The 15,787-nt window shown below is 42.6% G+C and overlaps 1 protein-coding gene across 5 annotated transcripts in view; it reads right to left on the reverse strand.

The window, feature by feature from the left end:
- The window catches only part of Luc7l3 (LUC7 like 3 pre-mRNA splicing factor), a 32,340-nt gene extending 19,827 nt beyond the window's left edge, over positions 1-12,513 (reverse strand). For 3 of the 5 annotated variants that reach the window (XM_031350698.1, XM_031350699.1, XM_031350697.1), the window contains exon 1: positions 12,243-12,512. In XM_031350698.1, coding sequence (XP_031206558.1) covers positions 12,243-12,341 — 99 coding nt within the window. In that variant the 5' untranslated portion in view covers positions 12,342-12,512. Of the gene's footprint in view, positions 1-12,242 lie in introns of all 5 variants that reach the window. The other 2 variants (XR_004113095.1, XM_031350700.1) reach the window with 2 other exon arrangements.
- Between the last annotated feature and the right edge of the window lie 3,274 nt (positions 12,514-15,787).

Raw genomic sequence — 15,787 nt, forward strand, 5'->3', positions numbered from 1 at the left:
AAAGATTTATGTGAGGACTCTGTAGCTGTCTTCAGACACATCAAAAGAGGGCATCAGATCCCTTTAGATAGTTGTAGGCTACCATGTGGTTGCTGGGATTTGAACTCAGAACCTCTGGAAGAACAATCAGTGTTCTTAACCAGCTGAGCCAGCCCAATAATATTTTTGTTTGTTTGCTTGTTTTTGTTTTTCGAGATAGGGTTTCTCTGTGTAGCCCTGGCTGTCCTGGAACTCAGAAATCCACCTGCCTCTGCCTCCCAAGTGCTGGGATCAAAGGCGTGCGCCAACACCGCCCAACCCAATAATATTCTTATATGCTGATATATTCATCTTTTGACCCAGTACAAGTTCATTTGCTAAAACTGTGACCTTTATACTCTTAAATTTTAATAAAAATAAATGCAACTTTCAGAATTATCAGTTATTTTCTATAAATATTAATTAAATCTAATTTCCCAATAAACACATCTTGTGTTTATGAACTAATTGTGAGCTAGGCATGGTATTTAGGAGTCAGGAATTGAAGAAAAAAGGAATCGAAGGGAGAGGTGCCCACCACAGGGTTTCTCTTTGTAGCCCTGGCTGTCCTGGAACTTGTTCTGTAGACCAGACTGGCTCCAAACTCAGAAATCTGACTGCCTCTGCTTCCCAAGTGCTGGGGTTAAAAAGCATGCACTAACCTCCACACCTGGCAATTTTTATTATGTAAAAACAAACAACCTCTAACAGAGTTTGGAGAGATGGCGCAGCAGAAATGGTACTGCTCTTGCAGAGGGCCTGCGCCCAGTTTCTAGAAATCAAGCTGGAGCCTCACAACTACCTGTACTCTCCTCTAGCATGCTTGCGCACACAAATATTGCCCCCACTCACACTATTAGAAATACAATCTTAAGGAGGGCTAGAGAGATGGCTCAGAAGTTAAGAGCACTGAATGCTCTTCCAGAGGTCTCAAGTTTAAGTCCCAGCAACCACATGGTGGCTCACAACCATCTGTAATCCAATGCCCTCTTCTGATGTGTCTAAAGACAGCTACAGTGTGCTCATATAAAGCAATAAATCTTTAAAAAAAAATACAATCTTAAAAAACTACACCATTCTTGTAAATCCTTTTGTCATTTACATAAGGTACACTGTGATATTTTAGTAATATACATGTATGTAATGTGTAATGATCTCATTCTGACCTTTTCCATCCTAACTTTTAATTTCCTGTTGTGGTACTTTGGTGCCCTTTTATAGCAAGTTCTTAACAATCAATGTTCAAGCTTTTCAGTAGACTAAACTACTTACAGATTAGGACTTGGAATTCATGTCTAAATAAAAAATGCATCTAAATAAAAACATGCATTTAAAGCAAACTAGCTTTATATTTTTGCTAAAGATTCACAAAATGTATCAGACATCTCCTATATGCCAATACTATAATCACTGAGTGTCTCCAGCAGGCCCCTGTTATGAGGAAAACATTGTGAACTAATTCTCTACTGATTTTCTTTCCATAGGAACAGTGTCTGACTGACCCAAATTGTCCTTGAATTCAAAATAATTCTGCCTCAACCTTGTAAGTGCTGGTATCACACTGTACAGCACCACATACCAAGCCCATTGGTTTTTTTGTTTTGTTTTGGTTTTGGTTTTTCAAGACAGGGTTTCTCTGTATAGCCCTGTATCTGATCTGACACCCTCTTCCGGTGTGTCTGAAGACAGCTACAGTGTACTTACATATAATAAATAAATCTTAAAAAAAAAAAAAAAAAAAGTCTTCAAAAGGCAAAGGCCTGGTTTTAGAGTGGTATATACCTTTAGTCCCAGAAACTTGGCAGGTGGATCTCTGCACTCTGGTCCACACAGAGTTCCAGGCCAACCAAGGCTACAGAGTAAGATGCTGGCACAAGAAAAAAAAAAGAAGCCAGGCAGCGGTGGCGCACGCCTTTAATCCCAGCACTTGGGAGGCAGAGGAAGGTGGATTTCTGAGTTTAAGGCCAGCCTGGTCTACAGAGTGAGTTCCAGGACAGCCAGGGCTACACGGAGAAACCCTGTCTCAAAACAAAACAAAACAAAACAAAACAAAACAAAACTGTAATTACAGATTGTTAGGAGCCACCGTGTAGATGCTGGGAACACAACCCTGAGTCCCTGCAAGAGCAACAAGTATTCGTAAGTTCTAAGCCATCTCTCCAGCTCCTATGCTTTAGAAACTTAATGTTTCTTTATGCCATTTCTGAACTTCTTCGTTGGATATAGTAGCACCTTTCTGCAATCACAGAACTATAAAGCAAGGCAGAAGCTCTAAGCACAGAGTTTACAGTGATGTGTCTTGTAAAATGACAATAAGAGCCAGTTGTGGTAGCTTATCTCTGTAATCAAGCACCTGGAAGATTAAGACAGGGTGCCGGGGAATTTGAAACCAGGGCTACAGAGAAAATGAAGCCTGTCCAAAAAGATCAATCCAAGGCTGGCAAGATGGCTCAGTGCCTAAATATACTTGCTACCAAGACTAAAAGCCTGAGTTTGATTCCAACAATCCATATGGTGGAATGAGAGCCAACTTCCACTAGTTGTCCTCTGACCTACACCCACACACGTCAATTTCTCTAATCAAAAAACATTTTTGAAAAATCAAATGATACCAAACCAAAAAGATAAGCACTTTATACCATTTAGTAATACACCAAAACTACGTTACTCTATCCTGCATGTCCTCCTCATTTAGTCTTGTGCCTCCTGTTCCCCACTATGCTAGAATAAAACCCAGAAACTGGTATGTAGCTGGCAAGTTCTAACCATTGGGTTATACTTCCAGCCTCTAAAGTGCTTCTGATTCTCCCCCAGGAGTTGGAGAGCTTAAAAACCAAACACAGGGCTAGAGAGATGGCTCAGCGGGTAAGAGCACTGACTACTCTTCTAAAGGTCCTGAGTTCAAATCCCAGCAACCACATGGTGGCTCACAACCATCCGTAATGAGATCTGACACCCTCTTCTGGTGCGTCTGAAGACAGCTACAGTGTACTTACATATAATATTAAATAAAATCTTTAAAACAAAAAAAACAAAAAACAAACAAACACATTAGAACACAAAAAACTGATAGTACATATCTGGGTGTTTCAAATGAAGTTACTAATGCCAATAATACAAATAAATCCACATAATACCTTCTTTTATTCATGTTTACTGTATGTATGCATGTGTGTGCAAACGCATGACACGATAAAGTCAGAAGTGGACGTAGGGTGTCTTCCTCAAACACTGCTAGCCATTTTTATTTCCTACCATCAGCTGTCTCTTGCAGCTGCTCTCCACCTTAGTTTTGGGGACACTGTCCTTTGCTGAACTTTAGAGCTTGCTGATTGGCTAGTCTGGCTGGTCAGTAATCCCCAAGGATCCATCCACTTGTCTCCGTCTACCCAGCACTGGGGTAATAGGCACTTCGGTGCCTAGCTGCATAGTTGGTATCTTTTTTTAGGATATAATTGTGGCAACTACTCAAAATTTAAGATATTAGCCACTGGCATTTAATATCAATAATTGAAAAGCATAAAAATTTATCACAAATTAAATTGAGAGGACAGTGCAAGTCCTCTCAAGGTCTACTAATTAATTCACTTGACCTTCTCCTCGCCTATTCTTTTCTTTATTCAACAATTCTTGACTCCATGTCCACCATGGACCCTGCAATACAATAACAAAAAGCAGGAATGGGGGCTGGAGAGATGGCTCAGCAGTTAAGAGCACTGACTGCTCTTCCAAAGGTCCTGAGTTCAAATCCCAGCAACCACATGGTGGCTCACAACCATCGGTAATGAGATATGATGCCCTCTTCTGGTGTATCTGAAGACAGCTACAGTGTACTTACATGTAATAATATGCAAATCTTAACAAAAACAAACAAAAAACAGGAATGGGAGGAAGTAACAATTCTCACAATGCAATTATGATCTAGCTTCCTAAACCTTAGGAAGACAGTTTCAACTGTTATGGAAACACAGGGTACTTACTAAGTGTACACTGTACCACTACCACTGAGTTATTCTCCAAGTTTCATTTTATAAGTAAATCATATATGAAATAAATGCTTTCAACATTTACTTTTGATAATGTAGATACTATTGAGATTAACTCATACTGGCAACGGTCAGTCTGATATTTGAGAACGTGGATGCTAATAAAATCTACATTATGGCTTTACTGCTTGCCTGTAATCCCAGCTACTTGGCTTAGGTAGATTTTGAATTTGGGACAACAAACAACATAGTGAGCTCCTATCTCAACCCCCCTCCCACAATAAAACAATACACAACACAAACAAACTCACTTTACAGCCAGCCCTGATTATATATTAAGACTTTGCCGGGCAGTGGTACGGCATGCCTTTAATTCCAGCACTTGGGAGACAGAGGCAGGCAGATTTCTGAGTTCGAGGCCATCCTGGTCTATAGAGTGAGTCCAGGACAGCCAGGGCTATACAGAGAAACTCGAAAAAAACAAAACAAAACAAAAGAATCAGTTTTCAAGCTATGGTTTTGCTTTCAAGTAATTAGTCTTTTTCTTCCTTTAAAGATTTATTTATTTATTTTATGTGTATGGGTACACTATAGCTGTACAGATGACCATGCGCCATCATATGGCTGCTGGGAATTGAACTCAGGATGGCCCACTCGCACCGGGTCTGCTTGCTCCAGCCCGCTTGCTCCAGCCCCGCTCGCTCCGGCGTAATACATTGTATAGAAGAGGTCGTCAGATCTCATTACGGGTGGTTGTGAGCCACCATGTGGTTGCTGGGATCCGAACTCAGGACTTTCGGAAGAGCAGTCGGTGCTCTTACCCGCTGAGCCATCTCGCCAGTCCCTTAGTCTGTCTTTCATCGTTATATACTCCTTTGCTGGTCATGGCTCACACGTCTCTTACTGCTTATATTTTTTTTTAAGATTTATTTATTATTATATGTAAGTCCACTGTAGCTGTCTTCAGACACACCAGAAGAGGGGATCAGATCTCATTACCGATGGTTGTGAGCCACCATGTGGTTGCTGGGATTTGAACTCAGGACCTTTGGAAGAGTAGTCAGTGCTCCTAACCGCTGAGCCATCTCTCCAGCCCCTGTTTACATATTTTAAATGATAAAATTTGAATCAATCTTCCACAGCAGCCAGGCAGTGAACATCTCCACTGCTTAAAAGCCTTCAATTGTTTCCCAATGTAATGAAGTCCAAAGTTAACTCCTTTATCTCATTCCCCACCCAAGATACCCAAACAAGGGCTTCAGTTGTAAAAAATTTCCCAACTGCACTCAATTTCTTCAGCCTGCCAGTTACAGTAACGATTCTTTTCTTTAGCCCTTCCTCAGGCTAATTCTTACCAATCCATTAGGTTCCAGGATTTAAAGGCCTCCAGGCTCTTTGCATCTTCTAGTTTTTTCATTGTAGTATTCTTACTGTGTCACTGAAGTACACAAACCAATTCCTATTTGTCACTCACTATACGGATAGTACACGGGCTGAGTGTTGCACACACACAGTTCTGCTATTATGTTAAGTAAAATGCATTTCTGTAGAAAGGAACAAAGGAATTCCGCTAACCTAAGCAGCCACTATGTCCCTTGGTGAAAATCAAATCCAAGGACAAAGCTGTCTGTGTATATGTGTGTCAAAATGTATCCACACATATTTTTCCTAAGTCAACTGTTGAGGCTTGAAAGAAAATGACCCCTTTAGCTCATGTTTGTGAACACTTGGTCTCCATGTGTTGGTGCTGTCTAAGGAGATAAGATTATGAAACCTTTGGAAGGCTGAGGTTTATAGGAATTTATGTCTCTGAAGGCAAGCTATGAGGCTTTAACAGCCTGGGTCCATTTCCTGTTCTTTATCTTTTTCTGGCTGGCCAGTAAAGAAAAAGTAGCTAGCCAGCCTCATGCTCCTTCTACTATAAAAAACAAGACTGTATCCCTTCTATAACTGTAAGCCAAACTAAACCCTTTCCTTAATTGCTTTTGTTAAGGTATTTTATCACAAGACAAACCAAACCAATAGTACAGAAATGTAATATTTTCTTTCAGTATATATTCATTATATTATGCCTATATATCTGCAGTCTGTCCTGAAGACAGCTACAATGTACTTACATGTAATAATATGTAAATCTTAAAATACAAAAACAAAACCAAAAAATGTTGGGGTCCCTCAGCTGCAAGACATCGGAGCTTGCCACTGCAGACTCAACTCATGCCTGCTGTACCTGAAACGTAGGCTCACGGAAACTACACCTGCTGCTGGCTGGCACTTATACAGCCTGAGGACATCTGTTGTTGACCACCTCCCCCACTGTGGACTGCACCTCCGGCCACTCCCCTGAGTCTAGACCTGCGGGACACCCTGAGTCTCCACCTTCAGCCCTGCAACCAGTTTCCCTTTGACTTCCTCCTTGACTTTGTTTGGACTCTTCCTGAATCCCTTATGTTATTCAAATGTCATTGTAACCAGAGATTCAGTTTGTTCTCTTGTATATAATTGCTGAACCCCCCAAGTAAAAGAGAGCCTTGATTGGAAACCCTCAACTTGGCTCTGTGTCCTTTTGTTCTCGAACTCTGTGTTTCAGGTCTCCTTTCTCCCTTTGGTCAAGGCAGAACCGGGTTCATGAAACTGCGGGACAGTTTCAAAAAAACAGGAATGGGAGGAAGTAACAATTCTCACAATGCAATTATGATCTAGCTTCCTAAACCTTAGGAAGGCAGTTTCAACTGTTATGGAAACACAGGGTTTCCACAACAGGGCTTCTCAAACACAGAAAATACAGGACATCTTCAAGACTTATAAAACTGCCTCAAAACATGGCGGGGCCAGGCAGTGGTAGCGCATGTCTTTAATCCCAGCAGTTGGGAGGCAGAAGCAGGGGGATTTCTGAGTTGGAGGCCAGCCTGGTCTACAAAGTGAGTTCCAAGAGAAACCCTGTAAAGAAAGAAAGGAAGGAAGGAAGGAAGGAAGGAAGGAAGAGAAAGAATGAGAGAAATATGCATTTAGTTCAATTCTCTTCATAAATTATTAACCTTTAATGAACAAGATATACTTGAATTAAGGTATGTTGGAAAAGCAACTGCAGTCAGTAAGATGTGAAGTGTACTTCTATGTCGAAGAGGATTACTCAAGGCCAGCCTGGAAAACTCCAGGGAAGACCCTGGTCCCAGCAAATAAACCAACTGCATTTGACTCACTATTGACATTGTAAAAGTCAGTTACATCATCCATGATTAAATTAACTTTTGGAAGCAGTTCTGAATGTAAAACTTCAAAGTGAACTACTAAATTCCTATTATACAAAAATATAGTAAAAGCTCCAAATTAGACTTTGTAGTTCCCTAGCACCTTCTGTAATCTAACTTCTAATGGCTTCTCTGGTAATTGTTGAAATCTTGCAAGTTGGAGCCTAACTGAAAGGTAGCCCAGGCAGATACAAGCATTACTATGGTTACTTAAGAGTAAAACCAACCAAACCTGGGACAAACTGCTTAATGTAAAAACATCAGTGACTGCAAACAAGTGCAAAGCACAAATCTATGCCAAAGGATATGTTACTGAATCACTGGAAGAAGTGGCACTGGGTGAAAACTACTCTCAGTCACACTATGCAGTCAAGAGCCTACAGAGCACTAATACTGTACTAGTCAAGACTTACCCCACAAAGGCAAATATGGGCCTTCAAGACAGCTCAGAATGTAAAGGCGTGCGTTTGCAGCTAAGCCTGAAGACCCAATCTCTGAAGCCTCATGTCAAGAGAGAACCAACTCTCAAACAGGTTGTCTGTCCTCTGACCTTCCCACTGTAGAGGGTGTACCACCACCCACCCACACACTCTCTCTCAACAAACAAATGTAAAATAATAACAACAGTAGCCTAGAAGTCTTGGCATGCTTGTAAAGCCAGCACTAGGGAGCTGGAAGATCAAGAATGAAAGGGCTTAAGGTTGCTCTGTTACATAAGACCCCCATCTCTAAAAATCAAGTTTTATAAAGCAACACTTTTCAAGTACAGACAAAATTCATTTTTTTTAATATTTATTTATTATATGTAAGTACACTATAGCTGTCTTCAGACACCCCAGAAGAGGGCGTTAGATCTTGTTACGGATGGTTGTGAGCCACCATGTGGTTGCTGGGATTTGAACTCAGGACCTTTGGAAGAGCAGTCAGTGCTCTTAACCACTGAGCCATCTCTCCAGCCCGACAAAATTCATTTTAACAATGTACTCTACTAGTATTTGGAGGTAGAGGCAAGAGGATCAGGCATTCAAGGTCATCTCGACATATATATCAATAAGCAAAGACATCCCACACACAAATAAAACAAAACAAACAAAACACAATAGGAGAGCTCTAGATAGAGCTTGCTACCAAACCTGATGATGAAATCCCTGGAACCCACAAGACAGAATCAACTTTCCTTAAGTTGTCATCTTCCCACCCCACCCCACAATAATAATAAATGTAAAGAAATTTTTAAAAAACTTACTGTGATGAGCTGAAGGGGTACAAAAATATGCATTTAAAATAAATTACCCACGTCAGTCAAAATAAAGCTACCTTACAAGTAAGCTGAAGAGATAGCTTAGTAATTAAGAATACGTGCTGTGTGGGTCCCAGCACTTCACAACCACCATCCGTGCTCAATTACAGTGGGGTCCTATTCCCTCTTCTGGTGTCTATGTGGTGAGTAAACATATGTAAACATTCATACACCACATAAGAAAAATTCAAGAAAAATATACAAATATATTTTAGAAAACCTATTAACCCTAAGGTAAGGTTTCCTTTCACTTCTCTGTGGCTCAGCAGTTAAGAACACTGCCTGTTCAAGAGGTCCAGGTTTCAACTCCCAGCATCCACATGACAAACCACAACTGTCTCTAATCCCAGTTCTAAGGAATCTGAGGATCATGCATTCATGCAAACAAAGCATATATACCCCCCCCCCAAAAAAGCTAAGTTCTGGCTAGCCTGTACCTTGCTATATAAAACAGCAGACTGGCTTGGGACTCAAGACTGATTAAATAAAGGCTGAAATACCACCATACAAGTTTCCATTTTGACTGCGAAATAGCTACAGATCTTACAACAGTTGAATTTAATCTCCTTTTTGCTTTGTTTTGCTTGAGGCAGGGTTAGCTTAGACTAGTCTGGAACTCTACTAAAATTACAGGCTTGACTTCCAGTGGTCTTTTTGGATATTTTCTCATCCTTATCAAAGAAGTCGAAACAAAATGGCCTGCCCAGTTATCAGTTACATGGCTTTTCTCGGTCTAATTGAAGACTGGCAGAGAAAAAAAATCTGAATACATGCCAGAGAGATGGCTCTATATTGGGTAAAGGCACCCGCTGCCAAGCCTTAAGACCCATGTCCAACAAACACCCTCATCTCTCCACATCCACCAAATACATTTTAGGAAGAAAATTTTCCAACTGGAATAAAAATGCAAGACTATGTTTTGGTGTTAGACAGTAGCAATAACATGAAGCCTTTACATTCAGATGCTGGATTCGACTATCTCTTGGGGGTGGTTACTAGCAACCAAAAAGGACAGTGTCTAACAGACTTGAAAGGCCACATGTTTTGTCCCTGGTCATGACCACCAGCACTGCCCCCTAACCCTTCAGGCTTGCAACTCATTAAAGGCATGATGACAAATGTATTCAATCAATAAACATTTTATCAATAAAAAGCATTAGAACTGAAAGAAAGAAAATTCAATCCTCAATTTTTACTTTCACCATTGAGAAATTATACATTATTATGCGCCATTCTTCACAAGATGTGTTCAAAACTAAGAGATGTAAGGAATGAAATCACATTTCTCTTTAATCCAAAACACAAATATCCAATTTGTGTATCATGGAAAATTACACATTTTTTCCTGACTTTTGTTGTTTAGTTTTTGAGACAGTCTCAAGATCTAGTTCTCTGGCTGGCCTGAAATTCACCAAGATCCACCTGCCTCTGGCTCCTCAGTGCTGGGATAGTTAATAGGAGTGGACCACCAAGCCCAGGTAATTTTTCCTAATCTTTTAAAAAGTTTAGATTGCTCAAAAAAACCAAAGGGAAAAAAAAAGCTTAGATTGCCTAATCCCTTTGAGTTTGAGGCCAGCCCTGACCTAGAGCAAGTTCTAGGACACCAGGGCTAAAGAGAGACCCTGACTGGAAAAACTAATCAATGCTAGGCTAGGCAGAGGTGGTCCAAAACTTTAATTTTAGCACTTGGAGACAGAGGCAGGAGGATATCATTGAGTTCAAGAACAACCTGGTTTTCAGAGTGAGTTACAGGACAGCCAGGGGAAACACAGTGAAACTGTCTTGAAAAACCAAACCCAGGGGCTTGTGAGATGGCTGAGGTTAAGAATGCTGACTGCTCATCCAAAGGTCCCGAGTTCAATTCCCAGCAACCACATGGTGGCTCACATCAGTAATGAGATCTGACACCCTCTTCTGGTGTGTCTGAAGACAACTACAGTGTACTCATATACATAAAGTAAATCTTAAAAAAAAAAAAACCCAAACAAACAAAAAACAAGACAAAACAAACAAAAAAATGCTTAGATTGAAGAGTTAAGTGGGGTGAGGAGGAGACAAAGTCCACTGTGACAGAGGCAGAAGGTCAATCTGTAAGAGTCTAGACTATACTGTCTGCACTTTGACAACCAAAGGGACAATGAACATCACATTCACATGTTGCAATGAATCACAAATACATGAATCAATGTAACTAATAACACCATAAATCTACCCTAAGGACATATTTGAAATCAGGTACCACTTCCATACAACTTTAGCCATACACTTTTTTTGGTTTGGTGGTTTCTGGTTTTGACTCTCCTTTTTTTTTTTTTTTTTTTTTTTTTTTTTTTTTTTGAGATAGAGTTTCTTAGTGTAGTCCTAACTGGCCTGCAAGTGTAAAGCAGGCCAGGCTGGCCTGGAATTTACAGGGATCCCGTATGCATCTGCCTCCCAAGTGTTAGGATTGAAGGCTCCAGCTACTAGTATGGAACACTTTTTTAACATAAAGAAATCATGTACCCTACCTTATCTTTCTACATTTCAAAAGAGAAATTGTTACTTTACTCAAACTCTGCGTTTAAAAACAACGCACAATTTATTTTCCTAAAAAGCGTGTATGTCAGCCAATCATGGCAACGACTGTAATCCCAGCACTCTGAAAGATGATCGAAGATTTCAAGTTCCAGAACCACCTGACCTACAAAGTAAAGCACTGCCTCAAAAAAAAAAAAAACAAAAACAAAAATAAAAAGCTCTTGTTGAGCCACTTTCTCGTATCTTATTAGCAAGTGATTTAAAACTGCTGTTTGGTTATAACTGCAAGGTAAAAATCAAGTGTACCCATTCTCCGGTTCAGATCTAAAACAGTGTGCTCCAAGTACAAAACTAGATAAAAAGTACTTGAAATACAGTACAGTATATGCACGAAGCCAGCTTCATAGAACGGTGCAACCTGAACAGTGCTACAAAAATTAGACTCAGCTTTGCCGATTACCAAGAGACCGCCAGTGAACTGCTCCGGCCTCACCTGTGACCCTAGAGTTATATTTAACCTTTCTAAGAGAGTAAGAGGCTCGAATGAGTTTATGTGAAAACAAAAACCTTGACAACCGCCTGTCTTGATGACTACTGCCATCAAACACGCATCAAGCGGCCATCAACCCACATTAGCAAGAACCTCTTATGATAAACTGTCCCAAGTTACCCCTTTCAAATGTCTGCCTTCCCAAAGAAGTGTCGGAAATGGAACCGCTCCTAAGTGATGCACTACTACGATTTTCTTCCCCACTAATACCGGTCAGAAGTCAGGCTCACTATGACGGCTGCACCCAAATAACGGAAGACTGCCTTTCTTTCTCATACGGTAAAAACCCGGAGCTCCGGTGTAATAAAACGAGCCCTTCCTTCCTTCCTTCCTTTTCCCGCGTTTCCCGGCCTCACCAAGGTGCTTCTTCTGCCCCGCCAAGCGCAATCCCGGACTTCCTCCACAGAACAACAAATCACCCTATCCCCGGGGTTCGTGCGGAATCCTCCCTCCTGGGCCACTCTCCCGCCTCCCTCGGCCGTCAGGTGCTTCAGTCTGCGCGGCCAGGACCCCAAATCCCGCCGCGACCCACCCGAGCCGGCCTCGGCCCGCGCCCTCCCTTCCCTCCAGCTCCCCTCCCCCAGGCGCTTGGGCACAGGCCCAAGGCCCACGGGACTTACGCTCTCGTGGTCCCACCGCACGTTGCTGCGCTTCTCATCCGGGGCGAGGTTTCGGTCCCGGCCCATTAACTCATCCAACAACTGCGCGGCAGAAATCATGGTGCTTCCTCCGGGCGGCTGCTCACACCAGCCCTAGCACCCACCAACGAAAACTACCAGCCGCTCGGCCGCCGAACCGACCCCTCGGCCCACTCTCAAGCCGAAAAGCCTCTTCCAAAGAGGAGCCGATAAGACAAAATGGCCGCCGCCCGGGCGCCTTCCCAGCATGCCGTGCGCCCGCGGAGACACGCCTAGGCCCGGGCGGCGATGGCGGCGCGGCTTCGCCGGCGAGGGGGCGGGACCTCCGGCTCAGGCCCGGGGCAAACCCGGGCCAGGCACTGACTCCACCCCGCCGTACCTTCCCGAGTGGACACTCTAGCCTCTGCGGGTGTCTGCCCTTTTTTACTTGGAGGAACGGCAATCTAGCTCTGGATCCTTTGACACTGCCCCGAAATGGAGAAAATGTCCCTTTGTCCACGTGGTGCCCAGGGTGCCATCTTCCAGCGAGGGAAACAAGAGCAAGCTGCGTTTGTGCTCAGACTCCATTTTCCTGTCGCTGTAGTTACTTCCTCCTCTACCTGGCCTTATTTCAGTCTGCACCCTTCACCCCTCCCCCACCCAATTCGATGCTGGGGATTGAACCCAGAACCTTAACGCTTAACTTAACGCTCAACCAGTGAGCTAAATCCTCAACTCTTCTAACTGGTTTTGTGCGGATTTTAGGGAGGAAAATCAAGGAATATGCTATATGCGGTGGAGGAATTATGTTGTGATACCTCCAATCCAGGAATTTATCTTCCTTCGTTTTGTGTCAAGTGTGTTACTATGTGTTCAGAGAAACATAGAGGAGACCAAAGGTCACCCTCTAGAGTCCATTATTCACCTTTGTTTGGTTGCTTTTGTTTTTTGTTTGTTTTTCAGGACAGGGTTTCTCTGTAGCCTTAGCTGTCCTGGAACTCACCAGCCTGGCCTCGAACTCACAGAGATTCCCCTGTCTCAGCCTTACAAGTACTGGGATTAAAAGATAAAAGGCACGCAGCACCACTACTCCTCAATCTAAACTTTTAAAAGATTAGGAAAACTTAGCTGGGCTTGGCAGAGTCAGGTGGATTTTGGTAAATTCAAGAGGTTTGCCTGCTTCTGCCTCTTGAGTGCTAAAACTTGGAAGGCAAAGGCAAGTGGATATTTGAGTTTGAGGCCAACCTGGTCTACAAAGCAAGTTTCTGTATAAAGCCATGGCTGTTACACAGAGAAGCCCTCAAAAAGAAAAAGAAAAAAGAATGTCTCACTGAGACCTGAGCTCTCTGTCAGCCTGAAAGCCCCAAGAGTCCTTGTTTCTGCTTCCCTAGAACTGCAGTTATAAACCACTGTTTTACACGGATGTGCTGGAGATTAAACTCTGGTCTTCACGCTGGGTGGTGAACTCTCTGGAATTTCTTTAAAAGTATTAATTCGGTCTTGCAAGCTTTTAATCCCTAGCTATCCAGAGGCAAATTGATCAAGGCCAGCCTGGTTCAAGAATGGAGTTTGAGGCCAGCCAGGACTACGTAGTGAGACATTGTCTCAAAAACAAAATACATATTCAGTTGGGAATAGCAGAATGAGCCTGTGATCCCCTCACTAGGGAGGCTTGGCCAGAAGGATTATTGTTCCAGACCAGCATGGGTTGCTGTGTGAGTCCCTGTTTAAAACAACCATGGCTTTATACAGAAATGCTTTGTAGACCAGGTTGGCCTCAAACTCAGATATCCACTTGCCTTTGCCTTCCAAGTGTTAGCACTCAAGAGGCAGAAGCAGGCGGACCTCTTGAATTCACCAAAATCTACCTGACTCTGCCTTCCCAGATAAAAGGTGTGCTGTAACACCAATCCCAGCTAAAATTAAAAAACAAGGGCTGGCGAGATGGCTCAGAGGGTAAGAGCACTGACTGCTTTTCTGAAGGTCCTGAGTTCAAATTCCCAGCAACCACATGGTGGCTCATAACCATCCATAATAAGATCTGACATCTTCTTCTGGCAAGACAGCTACAGTGTACTTATGTATAATAATAAATAAATCTTTGGGCCTGAGCAGGGTTGATCAGAGTGAGCAGAGGTCCTAAAAATTCAATTCCTAACAACCACATGAAGGCTCACAGTGTACACATATACATAAAATAAATCTTTTAAAGAAGATTTATTTAAAAAAAATAAAAAGCCGGGCAGTGGTGGCGCATGCCTTCAATCCCAGCACTTTGGAGGCAGAGTCAGGTGGATTTCTGAGTTTGAGGCCAGCCTGGTCTACAGAGTGAGTTCCAGGACAGCCAGAGCTACACAGAGAAACCCTGTCTCAGAAAAACCAAATAAATAAATAAAAAAACAAGCCCAAAACAGGGTGCTAGTGAGATAACTAAGCTGAAATACATCTGTGGACAAGAGTTCCACCCCCTGACTCACAGAGAAAGGTGAGAACCAATGCATGAAAGCTGTCCTCTGGCCTCCACATGCTTATCCACACACACAGACACTGGCACATAGAATAGAATGTAATAGAAAAAAACAAATAAGGGCTGGAGAGATGACTCAGCAGTTGTTGGCACTGGCTGCTCTTGCAGAGGACCCAGGTTCAATTCCCAGCACCCACATGGCAACTCACAGCGGCCTAACTCCAGGGTCAGACCCTGCCCCCCACAGACAGACAGACATGCAGGCAAAACATCAATGCACATAAAATAAAAGAATTATATTTAAAAAGTTAAGGTTAAAAATTGGAGGCCCAAGCCTTTTGTGTTTTTGTGTTTTGGTGGCACGTGCCTTTAATCCCAGCACTTGGGAGGCAGAGGTGGGCAGATTTCTGAGTTCGAGGCCAGCCTGGTCTACAGAGTGAATTCCAGGACAGCCAGGGCTACACAGAGAAACCCTGTCTTGAAAAACCAAAAAAAAAAAGGGCTGGAGAGATGGCTCAGCGGTTAAGAGCACCAACTGCTCTTCCAAAGGTCGTGAGTTCAAATCCCAGCAACCACATGGTGGCTCACAACCATCTGTGATGAGATCTGACACTCTCTTCTGGGGTATCTGAAGACAGCTATAGTGTACTTACATATAATAAATAAATAAATCTTAAAAAAAAAAAAGAAAGAAAGAAAAAAAAATTGGAGGCCCAGAGTTGGTGGCTCACACCTTTAATCCTCAGGAGGCAGAGGCAGGCAAATATGCAGGACAGCCAGATTACAGAGAGAAACCTCAACAAAACTGCTTCTGTGTCCACACCAGTGTTAGTGTGAAGATTAAATGAATTGATACACTCTGCACACTGATAGAGGAGACCCAACAGTTTCTCAATTCCTTTATTAGCCAGAGGGAATGAGCCTTTTCACTGTCACAGTAGAGGAGTCAGCTCCCTGTGGAACTGACTGAGGAGTATGATATATAGCTCCAACTAGACAAGGTGGAAAAAAGAGACCTCAAACTCAAGACTGATGATCCTCCTACCTCAACCTCCCAGTATGTTAGCATATATTCCTCAAA

The sequence above is a fragment of the Mastomys coucha genome, unplaced genomic scaffold (genome assembly GCF_008632895.1).
Source record: "Mastomys coucha isolate ucsf_1 unplaced genomic scaffold, UCSF_Mcou_1 pScaffold5, whole genome shotgun sequence".
Classification (NCBI taxonomy): domain Eukaryota; kingdom Metazoa; phylum Chordata; class Mammalia; order Rodentia; family Muridae; genus Mastomys; species Mastomys coucha.